This window comes from Mytilus trossulus, chromosome 1, assembly GCF_036588685.1.
Source record: "Mytilus trossulus isolate FHL-02 chromosome 1, PNRI_Mtr1.1.1.hap1, whole genome shotgun sequence".
In the NCBI taxonomy this organism is placed as follows: Eukaryota; Metazoa; Mollusca; class Bivalvia; order Mytilida; family Mytilidae; genus Mytilus; species Mytilus trossulus.
Window position 1 is genome coordinate 24,704,665 of NC_086373.1, and position 22,643 is coordinate 24,727,307.

Here is a 22,643-nt window from a genome sequence, read left to right on the forward strand (position 1 = left end):
TGTTTTTTTTATTATTTAAGAAATTCATTTATTGTTGATAAATTATCTGTTTAATCATAGGTTTTAAAAAAAAATCTTTTATGTTCAAATCAGCAGTTACTGCAATATGATGCATGTATAAAATTTTCCAACAAAGCTACTTTTGCATAGGTACTATTTCTGTACTTAAAATCTGCAGTACTGGAAACTTACTTTTAATATTTAGTACTATTTCTTTACTTTTGGTAAAATTTAGGTACTTGTATTTTCCAGTACTTGGTTTGTACTTGAAATATTGGTACAAAATAATACCACCAATGATCGCAGTATTACATGTTTGAACATCATAACTTTATGAGATTTGAAAAGGACAAACTTTCAAAATGCTGAAAATGTAACTGTGCAACCAAAAATCTGTCGTACTTAAATTTCATTTTAAGTACAAATCAAGTACTGTAAAATATAGGTACCTAAATATTACAATAATTTTAAAGTAACAAATAAGTACTGAATATCAAAAGTAGATTTCTAGTACTACAGATTTTTGGTACAGAAATAGTACCTATGCAAAAGTAGCTGTGTAGAACATTCTTTTTTATGGAAGCTTTAATATATAATAAAGCTTATTATTTCTTTTTGTAAAAAAAAAATATGAGGTAGAAATTAAATACTATAAATGTTACAAGTTAATGTTTTTTTTATAAGATTTTCTTAAAATACAAATCTTAATGGGAAAGAAAGTAAATTAGAATTGGTAATTCTGACTAATCCAGCTGCTCTTATTCTATATGTGAAGTAAAGAAAGGCAACACACAATACTCCCTTTAAAATGTAATATATTATTTTCATTTTTATCACAATTGGTTTTGTTGTATATTGTCTTTTCATTGTCTATGGTTTCAAGTTTTCCCAGACTTAAATCCAACTTTTTCTGCAAACTGGTCCAACAAATTTGATATGCCTCCTTTTCTGCCATTGGAAGCAATGATTTTATTTGTATATGCATTATGAAATATTCTCCTAACAGAGTCAAGTTTGTTCCACCTTTGACTTTCAGGGATAACAGTCTCTGTGGCTTCTTGGCACCTAAATTAAAATAAAAAATACTGTTAGGCAGAACAAAATGTTTAGAAAACTAGTACTGGTATACATTTTATACAGGCAGTTTCTTTCTTTTGCAAAGAACATTATTTATAAGAATATATATCCTAATAGTAAAAATAAACTCTTGAATTTGTTTCAACTGTGAAATGCATGTTTTGGTGGGATTCGTGTTGCTCAGGCTTTAGTTTTCTATGTTGTGTTTTGTTTACAATGTACTGTTGTATGATTTTAGTCATTTTTGATTTTGCTATTATCGATTTCTTTTTGAGCTAAGAGTTTGAATGAAATCGTTAGTCTATCGTCCTGTAAAAATCAAATCTTATATTCTCATTATCAATGGCAATTATTTCAGACTGTAAATCGTAAAACATAATTCATATTTTTTTTTAATTCCATGTTACCAAAACTGCTAATTATAGTCACTTCCCAAATTCATGGTAATATCTAACAGATATTTTTAATTCTATTTCATCTTAATGAAAATATGTCCTACAGTAAAACATTAGAGTAACTAAATGTTGAATCTTGTATTTTGACTACTATCAGGGCCGTAACTACATTGAGGCAAATGAGGCAAATGCCTCATGTTAGAAATTTAAAAAAACCAAACTGAAACAAAAGATTGTCTTAATATCGAATTGTTTTCACGGAAAGTGTCTAACGAGAAGCAAGTTCTCTTCACTCTCTGGTGTCGCCCCTGCATGTTTTTTGTGATCCATGTTTCTTTTTTACTTTTAGTTTTCTGAGTTGATGGTCTATTGTTTGTACTCAGTCTCTGTCCCGGGTTTGTCATTTGTTCATTTATTGTCCTACTTTATGAATATAGTCTGAGTGTTGATTTTCCTTTGTAAACGTGTGGTTTTGCAATGTTGCATGTCCACCGATGTCCAGATATTGTGTGAGAAAATATTTTAAGAATATACGATGCTACAAGACACAGAACAAAATGGTCGTGTCTGCATGGAGAATTGAACTTGATATCAAAGAATAAAAAACTGATTTTTTTTGGTAGATAAAACTAAATAGCTGACATGGTTTAAATTGAAGTAAGGTCACCAATTTCCCGATATCAAATAATTTGAAAAAAAACCAATCATGTATACTGCCATATGACTTTTTACATTGAAGGGTTAAACTTGCATTAAGCCATTTTCAGACCATTTTAACAGAAAATAAAGGAATATTGAGTAAATGTGCACGAAACCTAATCGCACACAAAGTTAATGCATAGGAAAAATACTAATGATCAATGGTTAAAGTTGCTAGAGGGTCTTCAACAATAAAAGAATCATCAATACTGTAAAACAGGGTCAAGATGGTCTCTAGTGTTGACTTAAGCAGTATACTAGTACTTAAAGTATGATACTGCGCATGCACTGTCACTATATTTAAATCTAGTCATAAAAAAATCACCGAAGTCTAAGTATAATATAAGACAAGAACAGACAGACAGATCCTGAATTAATGGTTTTGAGAATTAAGATTTTTGCTTTATCCTACTTTTCTACATTGACTAGAGGTATAGGGGGAGGGTTGAGATCTCATAAACATGTTAAACCCCGCCGCATTTTTGCGCCTGTCCCAAGTCGGGAGCCTCTAGCCTTTGTTAGTCTTGTATTATTTTAAAATTTAGTTTCTTGTGAACAATTTGGAGTTTAGTATGGCGTTTATTATCACTGAACTAGTACATATATTTGTTTAGGGGCCAGCTGAAAGACGCCTCCGGGTGCGGGAATCTCTCGCTGCATTGAAGACCTGTTGGTGAACTTCTGCTGTTGTCTGTTCTATGGTCAGGTTGTTGTCTCTTTGACACATTCCCCATTTCCATTCTCAATTTTATATCGGTCTTTTAATGTTGTCCAAAAAACCAAAAAGTCTTAAATTGAAATGAATCTATGTTTTTGCTTTGAGACCAGAATATTATCAGAAAATTAGCTAAATATTAATTGCGTTTCGATGTTAGAAAGAGTCCGGAAAACGCTCAGAATGCATGAGTTTGCGTTATTTTTCTCAGAGCTTCTGGGGGCCTTTAGCTGCCCCCAGACTCCTCGCCAAAAATTGTTGCCTCGCTCCGCTCGGCTTATATATATTTGCCTCACTACTAGAAGAGGCTAGTTACAGCCCTGCTACTATGAGTCCTTTCAATTGAAGTTTTTTTCAAAAATAAATGGGGAATGTGTCCACAAGACAGATGATGCCCACCCTTGCATATAACTTTATAAAAGAACATATCTCAAAAACATTTAAGTGACTCTACCCAAACTCCTACTTGATCTGAGTTTTGTGGTAATAAGCATTGTGTATTAGTTTCTAACATTTGCTCAAAGCAAACTTAAGTTAGAAGATGGAAACAAAAAAATCACCATTTTTGCCATTTGTAAAGAGGCATAACCATAGAACCGTAAAAGTTAAACCAACCAAATTCAGATTTAATCTGTGTTTTGTTGTAATAAGCATTGTGTATCAGTTTTATAATATTTGGAAGAGGAAAAAAAGTTTGAGAAAGGAAACAATTTTGGGATGCATAGAAGGAATTACAGATGAAATGGGTAAAACGTAATGCCCCCTTCTGCTATGGCAGGGCATAAAAAACATTATGAAACTCACAATGTTGAGTTAACTGGAATTAAAACTTTGCTTATCAGATAATGGGAGTCTTGTAACAAACTTACGAACTCGGCCGACTTGAACCATGTCCACCACTACTGTTACTGTCTGACAGTGGAGAATCATGAGATGATACAAGTCCCCTCAGACTGCCTGTACTGGATACTACTTGCCAACTGTAACAGGTACAAGTTATGTTATAAATGTAAAAAAAACCTTTTGGCAATGAGGATAATGCATTTTTAAATAATATTATATACCCTTTGTTCTGTAAGGAGCAAATTCTGTAACATTTGTTCCAGTGGAAATACTATTGCAGGATATTTTTCTATTTGGAGTTTATTTCACTGGTATGAATGAACTTAATTTAATAAGGTTATGAATGTGTGTGCAAAAAAACTGGGAGAAATAATAAACATTTATGTTCAGTGCATGAGGGCGATATGAAGATTTGTTCACCCAAGAATATTCATATTTCACGAGGGCTTTGCCTGAGGGAAATGTGATTTTTGAGGGGTAGCAAATCTTCATGTCTCTCAAATCCAAGGGAAATGAATGGTTTATTCCACTGCCCATATGCTGAACATAAAATATTAGTCTGAACCAATCAAATACCATATAAACTATCAATATGTATAAACAGTGGAATAATACATTTTGAATCTCTATCACCCCAAAGGTTGACTGCAGTAAACAAAGGTTGGATGAATATTATTTAATATTTGATATATTGAAAGAAATGAAGCATATGATGATATTTGAGCAGAACCAATAGATACATGTATAGACATAAACATATTCATAGAAACTTTTTAAAATTCGTTACAAATAAAGACCTTAAGCAAAGTTTATAAATAATAATTTAAGCACTTTTTCTGTTTGCTGCAGAAGGGAACCAAGAAAATACTATTTTTTTCTATAAAAGATGGCTATTTTTTTTTTATAAATAAGCTTGGCTGGCGAAAACCTGACTATGCTCAGCTGCAAAAGAACAAAACTTTGCTACATATAAAGATGATAAGATATTTCAATTCCAGGTCATCTTATCAGCTCTAAAAAAATGGTTTGAAAGACTGCAATCAAATTTTATGAAGTCTCGCTCATTTTCTATGCTTGGTTGCTACAGCCACGCTATGCCTGATGATTTTTTTCAATTAACGTAAGATAATCAATTGCTATATTCAGCTAAACTCTTGTCTGCCAGTTAACACACCTTCCACATGCAGGAGAACCTGTTGACATGGTTGAGTATTTTCTGAGATTATTTGGTACTGCCATTGGACTAGATGATGATGGTGTATTGTTGTAATGACTGATGTTAAAATGGATGGGACTTTCTACAGGCATTTTATGTCTTGATTGTTGACCAATCATCACACTAGGATTCCTAGAAAAATAGGCTATACATTAGTACAAAGTGGAGATTCTGTTAGGTATAAGCAATGTAGTACTAGTTAGTTAGTTGGGACTAATAAATTAGTACATATATTGACTTCTCTTGAATTTTATAATTAACGAAAAATAATGTAGTACTAGTTTAGTTAGTTAGGACATATGTTGACTCATGTTGAATTTATATATAATTTTTGCTAGGAAAAAAATTGTTTCCATTATTGTGATATCTTTGCAAAAATTAAATACAGACAACATTTATCATGTTTATAGAACAAATAATGAAAATCTTCACTAATTAACAAATAGAAAATCTCTTAATTGACTTGCAAAAGTGATTTCTAAAGATCTTTCTTGTATAATGGTTGAAAAATTTTCTCAGTGAAAAATCAGTATTCTACAAAATGTCCACTTATCACAAGCAAAAGCATAAACAAGCATGTTATATCAACTATAAAAAAAGAAAAATTATGATCAAACATATGAATTATACAAACCATGCTAATAATTTTAGTGAACGCACATCCCACTGACCACAAATGTGCATTATATATTTTTCCTGAAAATATTGTGTCGGAAAAAAGTTTGTTTAAAATAATGAATAAAGATAAAGGATTATAAAAAAAGCATGCATGAGATATGTCTTCATGTAACTATGATCATATAAGAAAGTAAATTGTTTTAGTTTAGGGGGCCTGGGTGGTTCAGTGGTCTAATTAAGTAGTCAAACAACTGTATCAGTACCAACAAGACGGAGGTTGAGAGTTCAAATCCTTCACAGGAAATGTGCACTCGACTCCAAGACTAGGAGTGTTAGTTTTTCTACTAAAGGTCAATTGTTCTTTGAGGGCACTCAGGATTTCTCCACCAATAAAAACTGACTGACACAAAATGCACAACAGTGTTGAAAGTCCAATCAATATATGTTTTAGTTTAGTTGTTACATAAGTTTGGAGATTTCTATGGCAAATACATGATTTTTGTCTCCAATAGATCAAACTGCAATCTTTGTTTTCATATTATATGAGGCATTGCTGCCATTCAAAGATGACATTGTCAATAGCATACTTTCTGTAAAAATCTTTCTGTGTCAGTGGGATGGTATCATATTTGTTTTAATGATTTTGCTTAGGCTAATAAATCTTAAATAAATTACATTTGTTTAGATATATATTGATACTTTTAACCAAGTATTCAAACAAAAAACAAACTTTTCGTATCAGAATAAATTCTTTCTACTAACCCATTTGTTTTGGCAGAATCATCATCAGATTCATTAGTTGAGAAAAATGTAGGAGCGCCCTCTACACTACTGCTTCCAATGCTACTTATACTTGTGTTACTACCTCTATAACTTAGTCGTCGAGGATCATTATCTGAAATAATAAATACAACTCTCAAATAACTATATTTAGTGATAAGCAAAATTTTATTTTACAGTAGACGTTGAAATCACTTTTTATTTTTTAAAACAAGAGAAAAACATTTCTCTGTCTATGAATTTGAACTTTTGTCTAAATTTAAAGACAGAATCAATGAGAGATATTTCCTGTATTGTACACCCTTAACATGTGTGGTTCTGGTTCAGATGACTTACCACCAACTTCAAACTTTATAGCAATGGCAAAAGTTTGGATTTTTCTCAAATAAAACAATTTCTAAAACTCTAAGCTTACCTAATAAAACCCCCTCTATATTGCACTCTGAATTGTGTCTGGAAACATTCCTAGAAACATGTTTTGGTTCTCTGAAATCACAATTTTTTTTTAAAGTAGATATCACTAAGACAACCAACAACACATGTTAACTTGAAGAGACAGCTAATACTTCCAGCCTCTCATCCCAATTCAATCAAAACCAGTATGTGTAAGATTTACCTTCAACATTGAGTTATTTCCATTGAATTGATAATATCCCTACCTAGATTGCTCTTGTACCAAATCAGATTATCCTAAATCTAAATTGCGTGTGTACTTGAAGAGAAGTTATATTAGAATTTGAGGTTTATGGATATCTTTTGTATAAGGTGGTACCCAACACCTTGGATAACATTTTATTTGGCTTGTTTTAATTTTCATAAAATTTTGACAAAATATTTACTTTGACCCCTTGATAAAAATATAAAAAATTTCAAACAAAAGTGCACACACTTAAATGTCTCGCCTTCTTTACTAATCCTTGATACTATCTTGATAGACCTAAATATAAAGATTTATTACAACTGTCACATAAACTCAACATTAACCAAGAAAAGGAAACATTGATCAATCAACCATGAACTAACAATTCTTCAATACAACAAATATAGTTGACTTATTGCTTATTAATAAAGAAAAACAGACCAAAACACACAAATACTTAAAACTTAGCAATGGACCGTGAAAATGAGGTCAAAGTCAAATAAAACCAGCGTAACCGACATAAAGATCATAAAATATGTCCATACACCAAATATAGTAGACCTATTGCATATAGTATAAGAAAAACAGACCAAAACACAAAAACTTAACTATAACCACTGAACCATGAAAATGAGGTCAAGTTCAGATGACACCTGTCAGCTAGACCTGTACACCTTACAATCATTCCATACACCAATTATAGTAGACCTATTGCATATAGTATAAGAAAAACAGACCAAAACACAAAAACTTAACTATAACCACTGAACCATGAAAATTAGGTCAAGGTCAGATGACACCTGCCAGTTGGACATGTACACCTTACAGTCCTTCCATACACCGAATATACAAGACCTATTGCTTATAGTATCCGAGATATGGACTTGACCACCAAAACTTAACCTTTTTCACTGATCCATGAAATGAGGTCGAGGTCAAGTGAAAACTGTCTGACAGGCATTAGGACCTTGAAAGGTACGCACATACCAAATATAGTTATCCAATTACTTATAATAAGAGAGAATTTAACATTACAAAAAATCTTAACTTTTTTTTCAAGTAGTCACTGAACCATGAAAATGAGGTCAAGGACATTGGACATGTGACTGATGGATAGTTCGTAACATGAGGAATCTATATACAAAGTATGAAGCATCCAGGTCTTCTACCTTCTAAAATATAAAGCTTTTAAGAAGTGAGCTAACACCGCTGCAGCCGCCGCAGCCGCCACCGGATCACTATCCCTATGTCGAGCTTTCTGCAACAAAAGTTGCAGGCTCGACAAAAATTGAACCAACCAATTTATCAGAAAAATTACACTGGTTATATAGCAGTTTAACAAATACTCATTTTGATCATTGAGAAATTAAATTGAAGAATATTCCCAAAACAACACAACGTAATTAAAACGTTTAGCTAATTTTACAGAGTTATCTCCCTGTAGTGTTAGGTCCCACACTATGAGGTCCCACCATAAGGAGTTTGACAATCTTTCTAAGCAGATTAAAATTAACTTTTCAAGAGAGACGGATTTATTTAATTTTTTCTTGTTTACGAATCCCTGTATTTATATTGTATAAATATATTTCGTGCACTTTTTGAAAAATAAAATACTTTTTTAAATAAAACAGAAGTTCATTTCAGAATTGATTATTTTTTTTATTCATTATCTTTACAGAAGAGAATTGAAAATATACAGTTCAGTAAATTACCTTTTCTTGATTGCAGAAAAATCATCTGATGCAATGTGAGTCAGAAAATTAAAACAGAAAAATAAAATCTGGAATAGAGAAAACAAAATTTTGTTTTATGTTAATCAGTATACATTTAACTAAATTAAACAGATAATTTCTTAGTCTTACTAAAGGAACTAGTCTGAAGGAGAAATATTAAGTCTAATTTAACTAACAGAAAATAATATCTCATACCTACATTTTGAAAGGCACATCAAATTGAATATAAATAAATCTTAGACAAACAATGATATAAAGTTGTGTGTTAGATGGTTTTTGTATTTTGTAAGCATTGTAAAACGATCAAGGTTTGGAATGATGTCTCCATTTAGAACTTAGATATATTTGGTTGTTTTTCTCCTTAAAAAGAATGATGTGTCCATATTACTTTCTGTCCCACTCAAAGTATCACATGTATTTCAAAAGATCTGCTGCACTTGCTTCTTTATAAAACTCAGAGCAATCTTACTATCAGTTTTTATACGTCCGTCAAAGACGGGACGTATTGTGGTATACAAATGTCCGGTGTCCGTCCATCCGTCTGTCTGTCCGGCGTAAACATGTCGCACCGAAACTTGAGAACGACTTATCCAAGTTTCATAAAACTTGATATAGATGTTTCTTATGATGGTCAAATGATCTGTATACTCTTTGGTGAAAATAAGATTAAAACTTTTTGAGTTACGGCACATTGTAACTTAAACAGGGGTGTGGCTTTTTCACATGTCACACCGTATCTCTAAAACAATTCTTGATTATAGCTTAAAACTTTAAACACTTCTAAGTTATATTAATCTTAATATCTGTATACTTTTTGGTGATGATTCAAAATTTCATATTTGAGTTATTGAGTATTTTGTAAAAAAGGGGGAGGGTTTTTTTACATGTCGCACTGTATCTCAAAAATTATTTATTATTATTGCTTTAAACTTTACACACTTCTTTGTTATATTAATCTTAAGATCTGTATACTTTGTGGTGATGATTTAAAATTTCATTTTTCAGTTATTTAGTATTTTGTAAAAAAGGGGGAGGGTATTTTTACATGTCGCGCTGTATCTCAAAAACGATTTATGATTATTGCTTAAAACTTTACACACTTCTTTGTTATATTAATCTTAAGATCTGTATACTTTTTGGTGATGATTTAAAATTTCATTTTTCAGTTATTTAGTAATTTGTATAAAAGAGGGAGGGTATTTTTACATGTCACGCCGTATCTCAAAATCAATTTATGATTATGGCTCAAAACTTTACACACTTTTTTGTTACATTAATAGATTATGGCTTAAAACTTTACACACTTATTTGTTACATTAATATTAAGATCTGTATACTTTTTGGTTTTGATTCAAAATTTTATTTTAGTGATATTTATTTTATTTTTTTTTAAAAGAGGGGGGGGGGTTTACATGTCCCTCCCTATCTCAAAAACAATATATGGTTATTGCTTAAAACTTTCTCAGAAATTATTAATGATTATTGCATTAAACTTTCACACAAGACGATGGGCGTATCATGCGCTCATGGCACAGCTGTTTACTGGTAGATATTATACATGTATTTTCATTTTTTGTGTGTTACTTTTTATGAGGGAATAGAACTTATATTTGCCATTTATAGATAAATATAAATGTATGAAAATGATATAACCTTCTTTAATTTGTGTTTTGGTGGACTGGTCAATTGTTAAGATCCAAGTCATTTGGTCTCGGATGAATATATATATATATGTCTAATTTGCAATCATACCAGTACTTCTTGTAATGTTTCCAATTTATAATTAATGGACAAAATTTCATTCCTACCTCTTCTCCTTTATGGACTCTGTCTGGAAGATTGTGTCTGCAAATAAAAGCATTCTTTAAATAGTTTTATGCTTGACAGAATTTTTGAAAATCTGAATAAAATACTAGGTGTTTTAATAGAATAGTACACATATGTGAATTGTACCTCTCTGATTTTTTCACAGGCAAACATTTTCCTCCAAAATAAATTAAGCTTTTCTTTCTCATTTAAAAGCTATATATAAAATAGCTTTTCATATATTTGAATTTTAATAAAAATGAATTTTGGATGTACACATCTCTAACCAGCATCAAGATAATTAAGCCAACAAAAAATGTGTAAAATAGTAAAATAAAGAAAATTTTGCTAAAAACCCATTATTTCATTGTTTTACTTACCCAAACAAGTACCAGTCATAGGCAAGTGTGAGGTATAATATTTCTGTGGGCGTTAAGGAGGCATGAATAATCCCATCAGCCCATAATGAAAGACGCAGTAGTGATATGAACATTGGCGTTCTGTCCCAGCCAGATATACAATGAACTAATAGACCACTGTCTCCTAAAAAAGATCATATAAAGATTATAGAGTTTTTTCATTTTAAAATCAAAATCAGTAAATCACATATTGTAGTTAAAAGTAAATGCATTGAACATACCCTAATCAAAACCAATGAAATAATGTTGAAAAAATGTTGATACATTTTGAATAAATGCAATCCTTAAAGTAAAATAACCAATATTAATAAATGAGAATTTTACTTTAATATATAATTTAAGATACCATGAGCTTGACCAAGTATTGTTTTTAAACAATGATAATAAAAATTGAAATTTTAGTCAAAATAATAAGCAAAAAGGTTACTATTAGTTATTGTAAGGTTAAATAACAATATACAATTATGGCCCGTTGAAGAGGTGAATATTCAAAATTGTCAACACGAGAAGGTTATTTCAATGAGGGCGCAGCCCGAAGTGAAATAACTTTCAAGGGTTGACAATTTTGGATATTCATCGATTCTAAGGGGCCACAATTGATTTATTATACCGAACTAACAGTGGAAAGTTTTTATAACAAAGTCAAAGACAAGTTGACGTCAGATGAAAATACATTTGTGTTCTAGAATTTCTAGATTGTACAACAAAAGTAGAATCTTTTTGTAAAATATTGATGGCCCTGAAAAGGACCGTTACTCTATAAGAGCTATCATCAGCTCCTGTCACTCTATTCATGTGTAATGCCTTATTTCCTCGTCTCTTTTTCTTCTTCGTCTCTGAGTCTCGGTGACTGCTTCAACTGTAACGTGAACGCTGCCATTTTGTTTATTTACGTCTGTGACGTCATAATCATGGGAGATAACTCAAGTACAAATCAACAATCTCAAATGGTTATTCGCCGGTGAATAATAGGGTTATTCACCGCTGGTGGAAATTTTAAGGGTTATTCGTCCTTCCTTGCAATTGAATGAAAAACAACTGAATTATTCCATATCACGTGACAACGTTTCACCCAATAGAATTGTTTAAAATATATGTAAGGTATAATAAGACAAAATATACTTTACCTTCTTTTAAAATATGTAACTGTAATAACAAATAATTCTGTGTTAATTGCATAATATCCCAGTTCTGCAAAAAAAAAAAGAGAAGAAAATGTTAGTGTATTTGTCCAGATTTTGTAATTTAATTACTTACATGTAAACTATCAAACATTTGAACCAGCAGATTTATACATACTTATGTTAAACGTTGATGACATTAACCTACAAAAAATGTACAATTCATAAAGTGTTATTTCTACAGTATGCTGCAAATGAAGTATAAATATCATTTTTTGTTAACATATAAACTATTCTTTGGACCATGACTGAAAGGGCAGATTAAAAAAATCTCCTCTTAAACGTGATGCGCCAATGCTGATACAGCTGCACTCCAAATATCAATGACTTACCATAAGCTGGTTTACCTCATTTACGTAAATCACTAGGCAGCTGTTTCCAATTCAGTGGACTATAATTGAATCACAATGGCAAATCAGAAACTTTTATATCATATTTGAATTTTGACCCATGCAGATTCGAGAAAAGAATCTACTTGATTATCAAACAAGTGAATCTGTGAGCAACTGCTTTCTAATGATACCCCTGCCCACTAAAAGTATAAAAGTATAAGGAAAACAGGAAGTTTTTGAGTGATGACTCCGAAAACGACTCACATGATTTAGTTGACTCATATATACCCTAAACCCAAATTTAAGAAATCTTTGTAATGTAGTTCCTGAGAAGGATGCTGTAAAATATATTCATGGGATGGATGGATGAACTGGCAAACAGACCGATGGACTAACGGATGGATGGAGAGACAGAAGTAAAACAGTATACCCCCACTTTCTTTTTAAAGCAGGGGGATAAAAATAATCAACTGATAGGAGTCTATAGTGGCTACGAATTGGAAAAAAAACCCATTATTCATTAATCATAACCAATAATACAAAAATACACACTAAATCTACTAAAATTAATAACCGACAAAATAATTAGTTCTCTATAGACGAAAAGTTAGAACAATAATTATAGATAAATATGGTAGTTCACCATACTATTAATGTTATCTTAATTCTAAAAATATTTACTCTGTACTTAGTCCAATCTAAACCTAACTGTGCAAACAATGGATCATCTGGAACATCTAACACTGCATCCACAAAATCCTGTAATTAAATTAAATACATTGGGTTAGGTCATAAACTTTTTTTGCAAACTACTGAGGATTCATTATAATTCATGGGATACCAATTTAGAGGAACTTCATGGTTAAAGGTAAACAATGAATTTCAATAGGCTTGAATGCAGACAGGCAAAACCATAAAATCAATCATCTACAGAAATCTGTACCCACAAAAATAGATGAATCCACAGAACAAAAATATAACATCTTATAATCAGCTATGATCTCTTGTTACACAACAATCCCAGATAATGGGAGGGTTAAGGTGGCTCGGGCGTTTTCGAAGTTTCTATCAGAAGTGCCGTATTTTTGGTTATTTTATTCTTTAAAGAAAATGAATCAAATTGGTAAAAAAAAGGGGGTCACGGACCATTTAAGCTCAAAATTTTACTTTTAAACAGGTATGTAAAAGGGACCATTTTTCAATGAAATGATAGGGGAAATAGAGGTGTTGACATATTTTTTTCGGAATATCAAAAAAACGTTCTATGACAATTGGTCCAAAACTGTAATATGAAAAACGGGAATATAGCTTCAAAGAATGACCCAATAAAAAACATAGGTCACCGATAAGGAAAAAATTTATTTTGCCTTATAAACCCAAATTTTGGTGGGAAAATGGGACAATTGTCATTTTGACCCTTTAAAAAAAGCCGATAATAATGAAAACATTCTATTAATTACATAACTACAATGAATTAACATTTCTAATCAATCAAAATATTAAAAAAAATTACATCGATTAACGACAAATACTTTTGTAATTCATGAGTGAAATAATGCGCAATCGAATAGTCCCGAGCCACCTTAAGCGTTCACAAACATTTTTAGCTATACATCATTCTAAATTTGTTTGTCTTAAGCCAGAAGCCTGTTATATCCGATGGTTGTTGTTGATAGGTTATGTTGTAACTGTTTGTAGTTTATTTTGTTGTACTATAAATCAGACACTTGCTATTTTCTTTTGAATTATATCATGTATGGACCTTTTAGAGCTTTCTATGCTGTAACGGTTTTTCTCTTTGGTGAAGGCCATAAGACACATGAAATTGCTAACATCATTGTCCCTTGATCTTGATGGATAACTGTATCATTGCCAAACATACAACAGCTCCTTATTTTTTTATAATAATAGCCATTGCCCTTGATTCTATATGACCAAATAGTCAGTTGCACATTGTAGAGACTTTCAATTCATTAGTAAAGATCCTTATATACTGTTTTCTCAGATTGATATCTTATACCAACCTGACTCCAATCAAACATCATTGTCTCCCCTGTATAGCTGTTATCTTTCCATTCTTTGAAGAATTCACAACCTGAAAAGTACTATCATATTAGATAGATAGAAGGTTAGCAGTATTCTGAAAGAACAGCAAACAGAATTTACAGATTACTGTGGTTTCTTTATTTTTGTGTATACCAATAATTTTCTATCTTTAAACCTCTTAGGATTATGGTAGGATTCCAATATATATACAAATTCTAGCAATAAAGTTTGAATTATGTGTATTGATTTAACCAGAAACCGGTCTAAACACTGCTTTAACAATTATTTCTAAATTGAACACTTCTATCAGGATATGAAAGAAATATAGCATTTTGTGATGTCAAAGTAGACAGGATTCCCATTAGCTCTGAGCTGTTTGGTGAAATTCAAATATGTAAATATTGACAAAAATAAAGTGATAACATAGGAAAAAGCAATAAAATTATCAGGCCTGTATGAGTTACCAAAAGTTAAGTGTTAATGAGGATTTGACTAGATGATAACATGTATTTTTTCAAGATTTTGTTGATAAAGTAAATATATACAAAAGCTGAAGCGTGAGAACAGAAACAACAAATTTAGCAAATTTTCCATTTGTAAAGAGGCATATTTCTAGAATGATAAAATAACAAATTATGTAAATTTAAAATTTATCTGTGTTTTGCGGTAATAAGCATAAGTTTCATATCATTTGGTTGAGGCCAACTAAAGTAATAGAATGGAAACCAATTTTTGGACATACAGACAGACAAGGGTAATACTTCATGTCACCTCTGCAACGGTGGGGGCATACAAAAGGCAGGAGACAAGAGCATTTTATACTGATATAAGGACTGTATTTAGGTGTAGTAACAAATGTATATACTTCTTTTTGCAGCAAAAAATTGTATTTTTTCTTCTTTTAAAATGCAACAGAGATTCATAGCAGAAAAACAACAAACTCAGCTATCTATTTGGTAAGTGTGAATTCGGCTATCAATTACCTGGATATGGTGTTGTTAAAATATGGAAATCTGCATATCTGTTCTCTTTGTCCACTTTTTCAGAAGATGTTATGCTGAAAGAACAAATTTTTGGAATTATCTTTATTTGTAACTTATGAAAATGTACACTATCATGACTATGCAGTCAGCAAATGATCTCTTTTGGAATAATTAATTTATTGAAAAAAACCACTTTTTGATATCACAATGAAATAGTATCTTATAATAGGCTGAATAGTTTCACTCTGCCAGTAAAATCCTTGAATTTTTATTTTTTATATTTGCTATGATCTCTTTTCACAGGTAACAAAACATATGAATTCATCATTGAAAGGTTGGATGGGGTTCACTTCAGAAATATAAACTCCCTGGGTATGGGAAAAAATGTTAAAATCTGCAAAAATTCCCTTAATTGCTTTAAATTTATAAAGGTATATTCCCGACATGGATCTCAGCACAGACAGTTGTCTGCTGCACTTACAGAATAATATTAAATAAATGCAATTGTTTTGAAAACAGACAGTGCATTAACAATTTTATAAAGATAATTTGAGATATATTTAAAATTATAAACCTGTTACATGTACTTGCTGAAATTGTAACTGCATGAGCTATCTTCACAATATATAAACATAATTACTGCCTGAACTAATCTGTTTTCAGTAAAAATAAACAGCTCCCTATAATTGAAATTGAAATGATATAGTCTAGGTTGGGTTATTTCAATGTCCTCAGTTTGGCTGTGTATTGTATGCAGTCGTTCACTCCTTACTCAAAATTAAATTGGCGGACAGGGGTGTTTTTGAGTTTCATTTTGAGTACTTAAAAATAATTTACCTAATCAAATTGTAATATGCAGTTTTAATTAAAAAATCCAATATTAACTGATAAATATGAAAATCTAAAATTCATTACAAATTATTAAGTACTAATATGGATAATACACTCCTGATTACTGTATTTCATTATGGCATGTGCTCCGGTCATTTGCTTCAACTTTAAATTTACCCAATTATTCACAAAGTCTTACTTCATTCCAAATTTGACCTTTTTCTTTTCGACCATTAAATCACAGATATATTTTACAGAGAGATTTCTTAATAATTTTTTATCTTGTCCACGAAGTCTGTCAAACATCTGTAGCTCTGGTTCTTCTTCCTCTGGACTAGACATGGGCCCTAAGCTTGCCTCAGGACCTACAATAGTTCACAAAATGTTCTGTTAAAGGTTTCACAAAGCTTGACAAATGAAAATTTAAACAAGTCAATTAATTTTGCATAAAATTCCCTTTAAAAAAAGAATAACACGGTAAAAGTGATGCCACCAAATTTCATTCCTGATCTGTATTTAGTGGAAATCATGGTAATAAGCATTGTGTATAAGTTTCATAACATTTGGTTGAGGCAAAAGTTAGAGGACGGAAACCAACTTTGGTACGTATGTCAGACATACATACAGACAGACAAGGGTAAAACTTAAAACCCTCTCTGCTATGACAGTGGGGATAATAAGCAATGCAATACACAACATATTGAACGAATCATTTCCTCACGCTGTCGACTCAATTTACCCTAGTGCTGTCCCAAAATCCGGGGGCGATCATGTTACATGATTATACTTTTCTTGCTAAAATATAACAGTATGTTGATAAATAAGAAATTTTCCACATGTGCCATAAATCTAAAAATTTTCTCAAAAGTAAATATCGTGCCCACATGAAATTATTATACTGTTAAGACTAATAAAAGAGAATGTTAGCAGTAATTGTTATATTACTTTTTGTTTTTTTTTGTCTTTTATAAGAGAATTTGGTGTTTTGGCAGATATTTTTTTAGTCTGAATTATTCAAAACATTTTTAAGACACATGGTGATTTAGTATTTATTGTTGAAGACTATTTGATGTCCTCTAAATTTTTTCAGGATTGATTGGGTTTTTGAGTTGCTTTCTCTTTAACATATACCACAATATCCCTGAATTTATATACAAATAACTGTAGTGCTATTTTCGTTTTAACTAAAGATAAAACTCTCATGGAACCATCAATGTTGGATCATTTTTAAAAATGTCTACCTCAATCATGAGCTTCAGTTTACCGATATATATGTAACATACAAGTACCTGAGAAGAGGAAATCTAACCCAGATCTACCATACATCTCTGCACCACTGGCCAATGTAGCTGATCTACATACATGCTGAAATACACAAAGAAATATTTTATAAGATAGCTTAAGTACTTTGTGTGAAGTGCTAATATTTAATGATTTAATAAAATTGAAAATGGAAATGGGGAATGTGTCAAAAAGGCAACAACCTGACCATAGAAAAAACAACAGCAGAAGGTCAGCAACAGGTCTTCAATGCAGAGAGAAACTCCCGCACCAGGAGGCGTCCTTCAGCTGGCCCCTAAACATTTGGATAATGTTTGGATATTACAGGTTACTTTAAGTTGATGCACATCAAGGTCAGCTAAAATTTTGTAATGCCATCATATTTTTTTTTATCTCAATATGATGCCTTGAAATTATTTTTGATTTACTGTTGAGTTCTCGAAAGTTAAAACGGACACTCATCAATCTTTACCTACATGTAAAGAGGTCCTTGATAAAACAGTGACTAATTTATCAATACGACAGATTTATTTAAGAAATAATTCTTTCATGCCTTGCTATATGCTCATTTTAACATGGGTAGCCATTAAATTTGTCAATATCTTTATAGCAGGTGAAATAATTGTGTAAAATGTTGACAAATATATAATGCCTATCCATGTTAAAATTTGCATAGAGCATGGAATGATAGAATTATTCTGATAGGAAAGCGTTGGCACTTCAATGCAGACCTATGATATGGGTTCAAAAGGCAGCCATTTTAATTTGATGAGGCCAAAATGTTATAGAAAATCAATCGCTTCATTATAAAACAAACATGTGTAAACTTACTTTTAGAATTATTTTATATGAAAAATTTTAAGAAACAGATTACTACCCTTTGAAGTTAATTACCACGAGTAAAATAGAAAACCATATTGAATTATAAATGTCTTTACCATAAATTATTTGTGATAATAGCTCCACGTTTTATTTATGAATTCAAAGTGACAAAGATATCTAACCTATGTGTAACTCCTATTCAAATTACAGTGAAATACATTGTACGGCAAGTATCAAATGTATTTGGACATCTTTTTTAAAGTTCTTATGGCATACCTTTCCTTCATACATAATAACAGGCACAGCAAATCTAGATCTACATCTAGCATATCTTGCTTGTTTAATTAATTCTCTCATCTGTGTTGTATCATACACACTCTCAACTCTGAAAAATATAATTTGCAGAATATAAATAAAAACATCAGAAAACTCCACAACTTTCTGTCAATAAACATGATAAAGGAAAATCTTTTCATCAATTGTACATTTTGCTGTGTGTAAATGCAGTTTTGAGTGTTATATATTCTTTAAAAGAATAAAGCAATATTGCAAAATGAAAACTGGAGAAATGACCAATTTGTTAAAAGATTGAATGACGACCTTTAGACTACTATTTTATTAATTTGTGTTGTTTTCATCGCCCGACTTTTCCTAAATCAATTAGAAAGGGAATCAAAAGACAGACTGGTTTGTTTATTGAATACAACGGGTGATGGTTATTTAAGAAAGGTAGCCTTAACAAATGTATAAGATAATAAATTAAAAAAAAATTGGCTTGGCAAAGTTAGATAGAAAATGCCTTCCAAACCCGTCTTCCCCCTGTGTTGTTCAGTGTTGTAATCTGTACAGTCATCTAAAAGTGTTAATTTCTGTGTCATTTGGTTTCTTATGAAGAGTTGTGCCATTGGCAATCATACCACATCTTCTTTTTTATATGTACACTAGCCAGTAGCCACAATTGCAGCTGGGTCTATCAATTAAGAATGTTAGTAATATAAAATACTCAATTTCTAAAGCTGAAAAAAGCAAATAAAAACTCTTTATTTTAGACTGTAACCTTAAATGCTGCTGTGGTACAACTGTGAGCAATGAAATTAATGTTTCAAATCTGTACATTTTGTCTGCTTATTCAATATTTCTTACCCATGAAAATTATCTTTTTTCTGGTCACCTTCAGTTAATTGGTATTCTAATAATATTATTTTGGAAGGATAATGTCCACAGAGTTCTCCGTTAAAATTAGTTATCACCTGAAACATAGATAGTGTAGAAATAAAAATTAGGAAGATGTACAGTAATTATATTACTAATTAAGCGTACTTCATACTACTAATTGGTAAAAGAATATTTCTTGTTGCTGTATAATCGTGATAATTGTTTTCTTTAAAGTGAATAATTGATCAAATTCAGCCTATTTCTACAGAAAATGTGTATGACTATGGAAAGTGCAATAACAAGACTTCCTGTGTCTTTCTACGCAGTGATATTACACTTGGTTCAGTTTAGGGCAAAGGTTGGTAGTTTGGTACCTATTAAATGGTTTTACTTTAAACCTGCAGCATTTATTTACACCTGTCCTAAGTCAGGGACCTGACGTTGAGTGGTTGTTGTCTGTTGATGTGGTTCATTAGTGTTTCTTTGTTTTTTTATGTAGATTAGACCATTGGTTTTCCAGTTTGAATGCTCAATGGTATTACACAGTCATTAGTCATGCTAGTCATTTATGGACCCTTTATCATATAGTTTGTTGTTTGGTGTGTTTCATGCAAGGCTCTGTGTTGAAGATCGCACTTTGACCTATAATGGTTTATTTTACAATTTGTGAGAGTTATCTCCTTGGCACTCATACCACATCTTTTAAATGAGAAGTTGGGACAAATCAAACACTTTAATTTAAAAAAAAAAGATTGGACTTAAATATGGAAACTTCAATTATAATTAAGAAATAATTCATGGGGGCTTGAATATATTGTGATTTTCCGACGGGTTGGCCCTTTATGACAAATATTTTACCCTGAGCGATAGCAAGGGGTCAAATATCGGCATAAAAGGACAACCCATGGTAAAATCACGATATACATTGTATTCAAGCCCCCATGAATTATTTCAATTCTAATAGAACAAATACGGTAATTATTTTGGATTGAAGTGCTCTAGGTGGAGGACAATATTTGCCCTTCCCATAAATGAACGCAATATTAAATTGGTGTAAAAGAACAGAACAAAATGAATAAGTGACATGCTTAAACTGTTTTCAATAACGTATTTAGATAGTTTAGGATGAATTTAAATGATAATTTACTAAATGTATGATATGTATAAAAATAATCAGCTAATACCAGATTTTAGCATCGTTTGTTTACGTTTCCTTGTGATGATTTTCGGTTTCACAAGCATGTATTTTCTCGTAAAATGTCTATTATTAAGTCATTACGATTGGAACAGCCCAAGCAATATATTCATATTTTACCACGGGTGTGTACTCAAAGCATTTGAAGGACATCATGTTAGAATCAATGATAATTATGATAATGAAGATTCATTTTCAATTTGTCCCAAACACGAGATAATAGAATATTTACAAAATACATTGTATCTGTTGTATGCGTTATCTTTTGAAAAACAACATAAAATCAATTCTAATGTTATTCTTACTATGAGTTAACGTTTATCATGTTTAAAATGGAATACTTTACAGAATATGTGTAATCTTTGGAAAACAACAAAAGACACAACTGAAAAGACATTTCTCATGTTATTCTAACTATGAGTTTATAAAAGAATACTTACAGAATATTTGTAATCTTTCGAAAACAACAACAGACATTTTTCCATGATGAAATCTCCCTGCAATAAAAGAATAAAACTTGTTAACAAAGATTGAGTGGTTGAAGCTTAAGTAATTTAGAGAAATAATGGATGGAGGAATATTTAACGCACACAGCTTTTTGTATTTTTTTTTGTAATTTTCCATATCCAATGACCATTGATATTTGTTCAATTTATAGTCAAGAAATAATTATTATTGCATATTCATTATAGCACTACAGAAAATGTTCAAAGACAGAAATGCCCAGACTTTCACCATAAAAAAGGCAGGGCACATGTGAAACAACAGAAAAAGGCAAGGGTGTCAATAAAAAAGGGTGGGCGCTGCGCTCTGTTCAAACTTTGTAGCTAGAACACTGAGATGTATACATGTGTGACATGTGTAAAACATTATCTTAATTTATGAGACAAAAAAATGCAAATTAAAATAAGAAATAACATGAATAAGAATGAGAAAAATTTTGAAAATTTTAAATTCCTGCATACATTTATATAAAACTTTTGCAATTACAAATATTATGACAACTTTGTTATTTAGATTTGGTCAATATCATTGATCATGACATTACTAAAAATTCAGCACTCATTATATTCTTATCTAATTACATGATGCATGACATACATATAAAGTCTACAACAAACCCTATTATTTAGATAAGTTTAATAGCCAAACTAAAAGCTTTTCAATATTTTTGGTAGAGAGCTTTCTTCTATACATTGAATTTTTATATCATGATAATTATGACATCTTGTACAGCTAGTATTTATTATTTGAACTTTCTCTTTCAGTATACATATTTATTACATGTACATCGGCAAATGAAATGCATGCCTACACATTTTTGTAGGTGTTTATTATAACAACAGACCAGAGGATTCCAATACTGTCTATTAAACAGAAAGTAAAACAAAGCATTTTCAGATCATTGCAAGCAAAAGTACTCAAGATTCTGTATTCAAAATAAAGAATGTTGGGGGTTGAAATAAATTATAATCAGGAATGTCATCATGCAAATCTTATAAAAGAACATTAATTCCATGAAAACCATGCTTTTTACATAGTTAACCCCTGCTTGAAATCGAAATGAAATCATATTTCCTGTATATCAAAATATAAACATCCTGGAAAAAGTGTCATCTGTTCAAACCTTGATGTCTCCATCTTTCACTTTGTGCGTGTTTTTGACACTATGTTCTAATAATTCGTGAATGTCTTCTTTAGAAACTGCTTCGGTTGATGACGAAGTCATAGTCAATAACATTAAACTTTGATCATAAAATCACACATAACACATTTGTTTTGGTCTGTTGTTTTCGTGGACATCCATTATTTACTTTTCCAGGTTCAAGAGGTTAGCAAAATGAAAGAACAGTTTTGACTGGCTAATTTCAAGGCT

At 31.1% G+C, this 22,643-nt stretch overlaps 1 protein-coding gene across 2 annotated transcripts; it reads right to left on the minus strand.

The window, feature by feature from the left end:
• Window positions 1-797: 797 nt before the first annotated feature.
• LOC134719838 (myotubularin-related protein 14-like) lies at window positions 798-22,614 on the minus strand. 2 transcript variants are annotated; one of them, XM_063582787.1, is made up of 18 exons: window positions 22,395-22,614; window positions 21,208-21,264; window positions 19,561-19,667; window positions 18,694-18,802; window positions 17,604-17,679; window positions 16,514-16,679; window positions 15,484-15,557; window positions 14,479-14,549; window positions 13,136-13,213; window positions 12,069-12,132; window positions 10,903-11,065; window positions 10,525-10,561; window positions 8,696-8,763; window positions 6,759-6,829; window positions 6,326-6,458; window positions 4,904-5,077; window positions 3,756-3,866; window positions 798-1,065 (listed from the first exon to the last, which is right to left on the minus strand). In XM_063582787.1, the coding sequence occupies exons 1-18, from the start codon at window positions 22,506-22,508 to the stop codon at window positions 879-881; spliced, it is 1,860 nt and encodes a 619-aa protein (XP_063438857.1). In that variant the 5' UTR covers window positions 22,509-22,614; the 3' UTR covers window positions 798-878. The 2 variants fall into 2 exon arrangements, with proteins under 2 accessions (XP_063438857.1, XP_063438860.1); XM_063582790.1 differs by lacking the exon at window positions 4,904-5,077.
• Window positions 22,615-22,643: the final 29 nt, after the last annotated feature.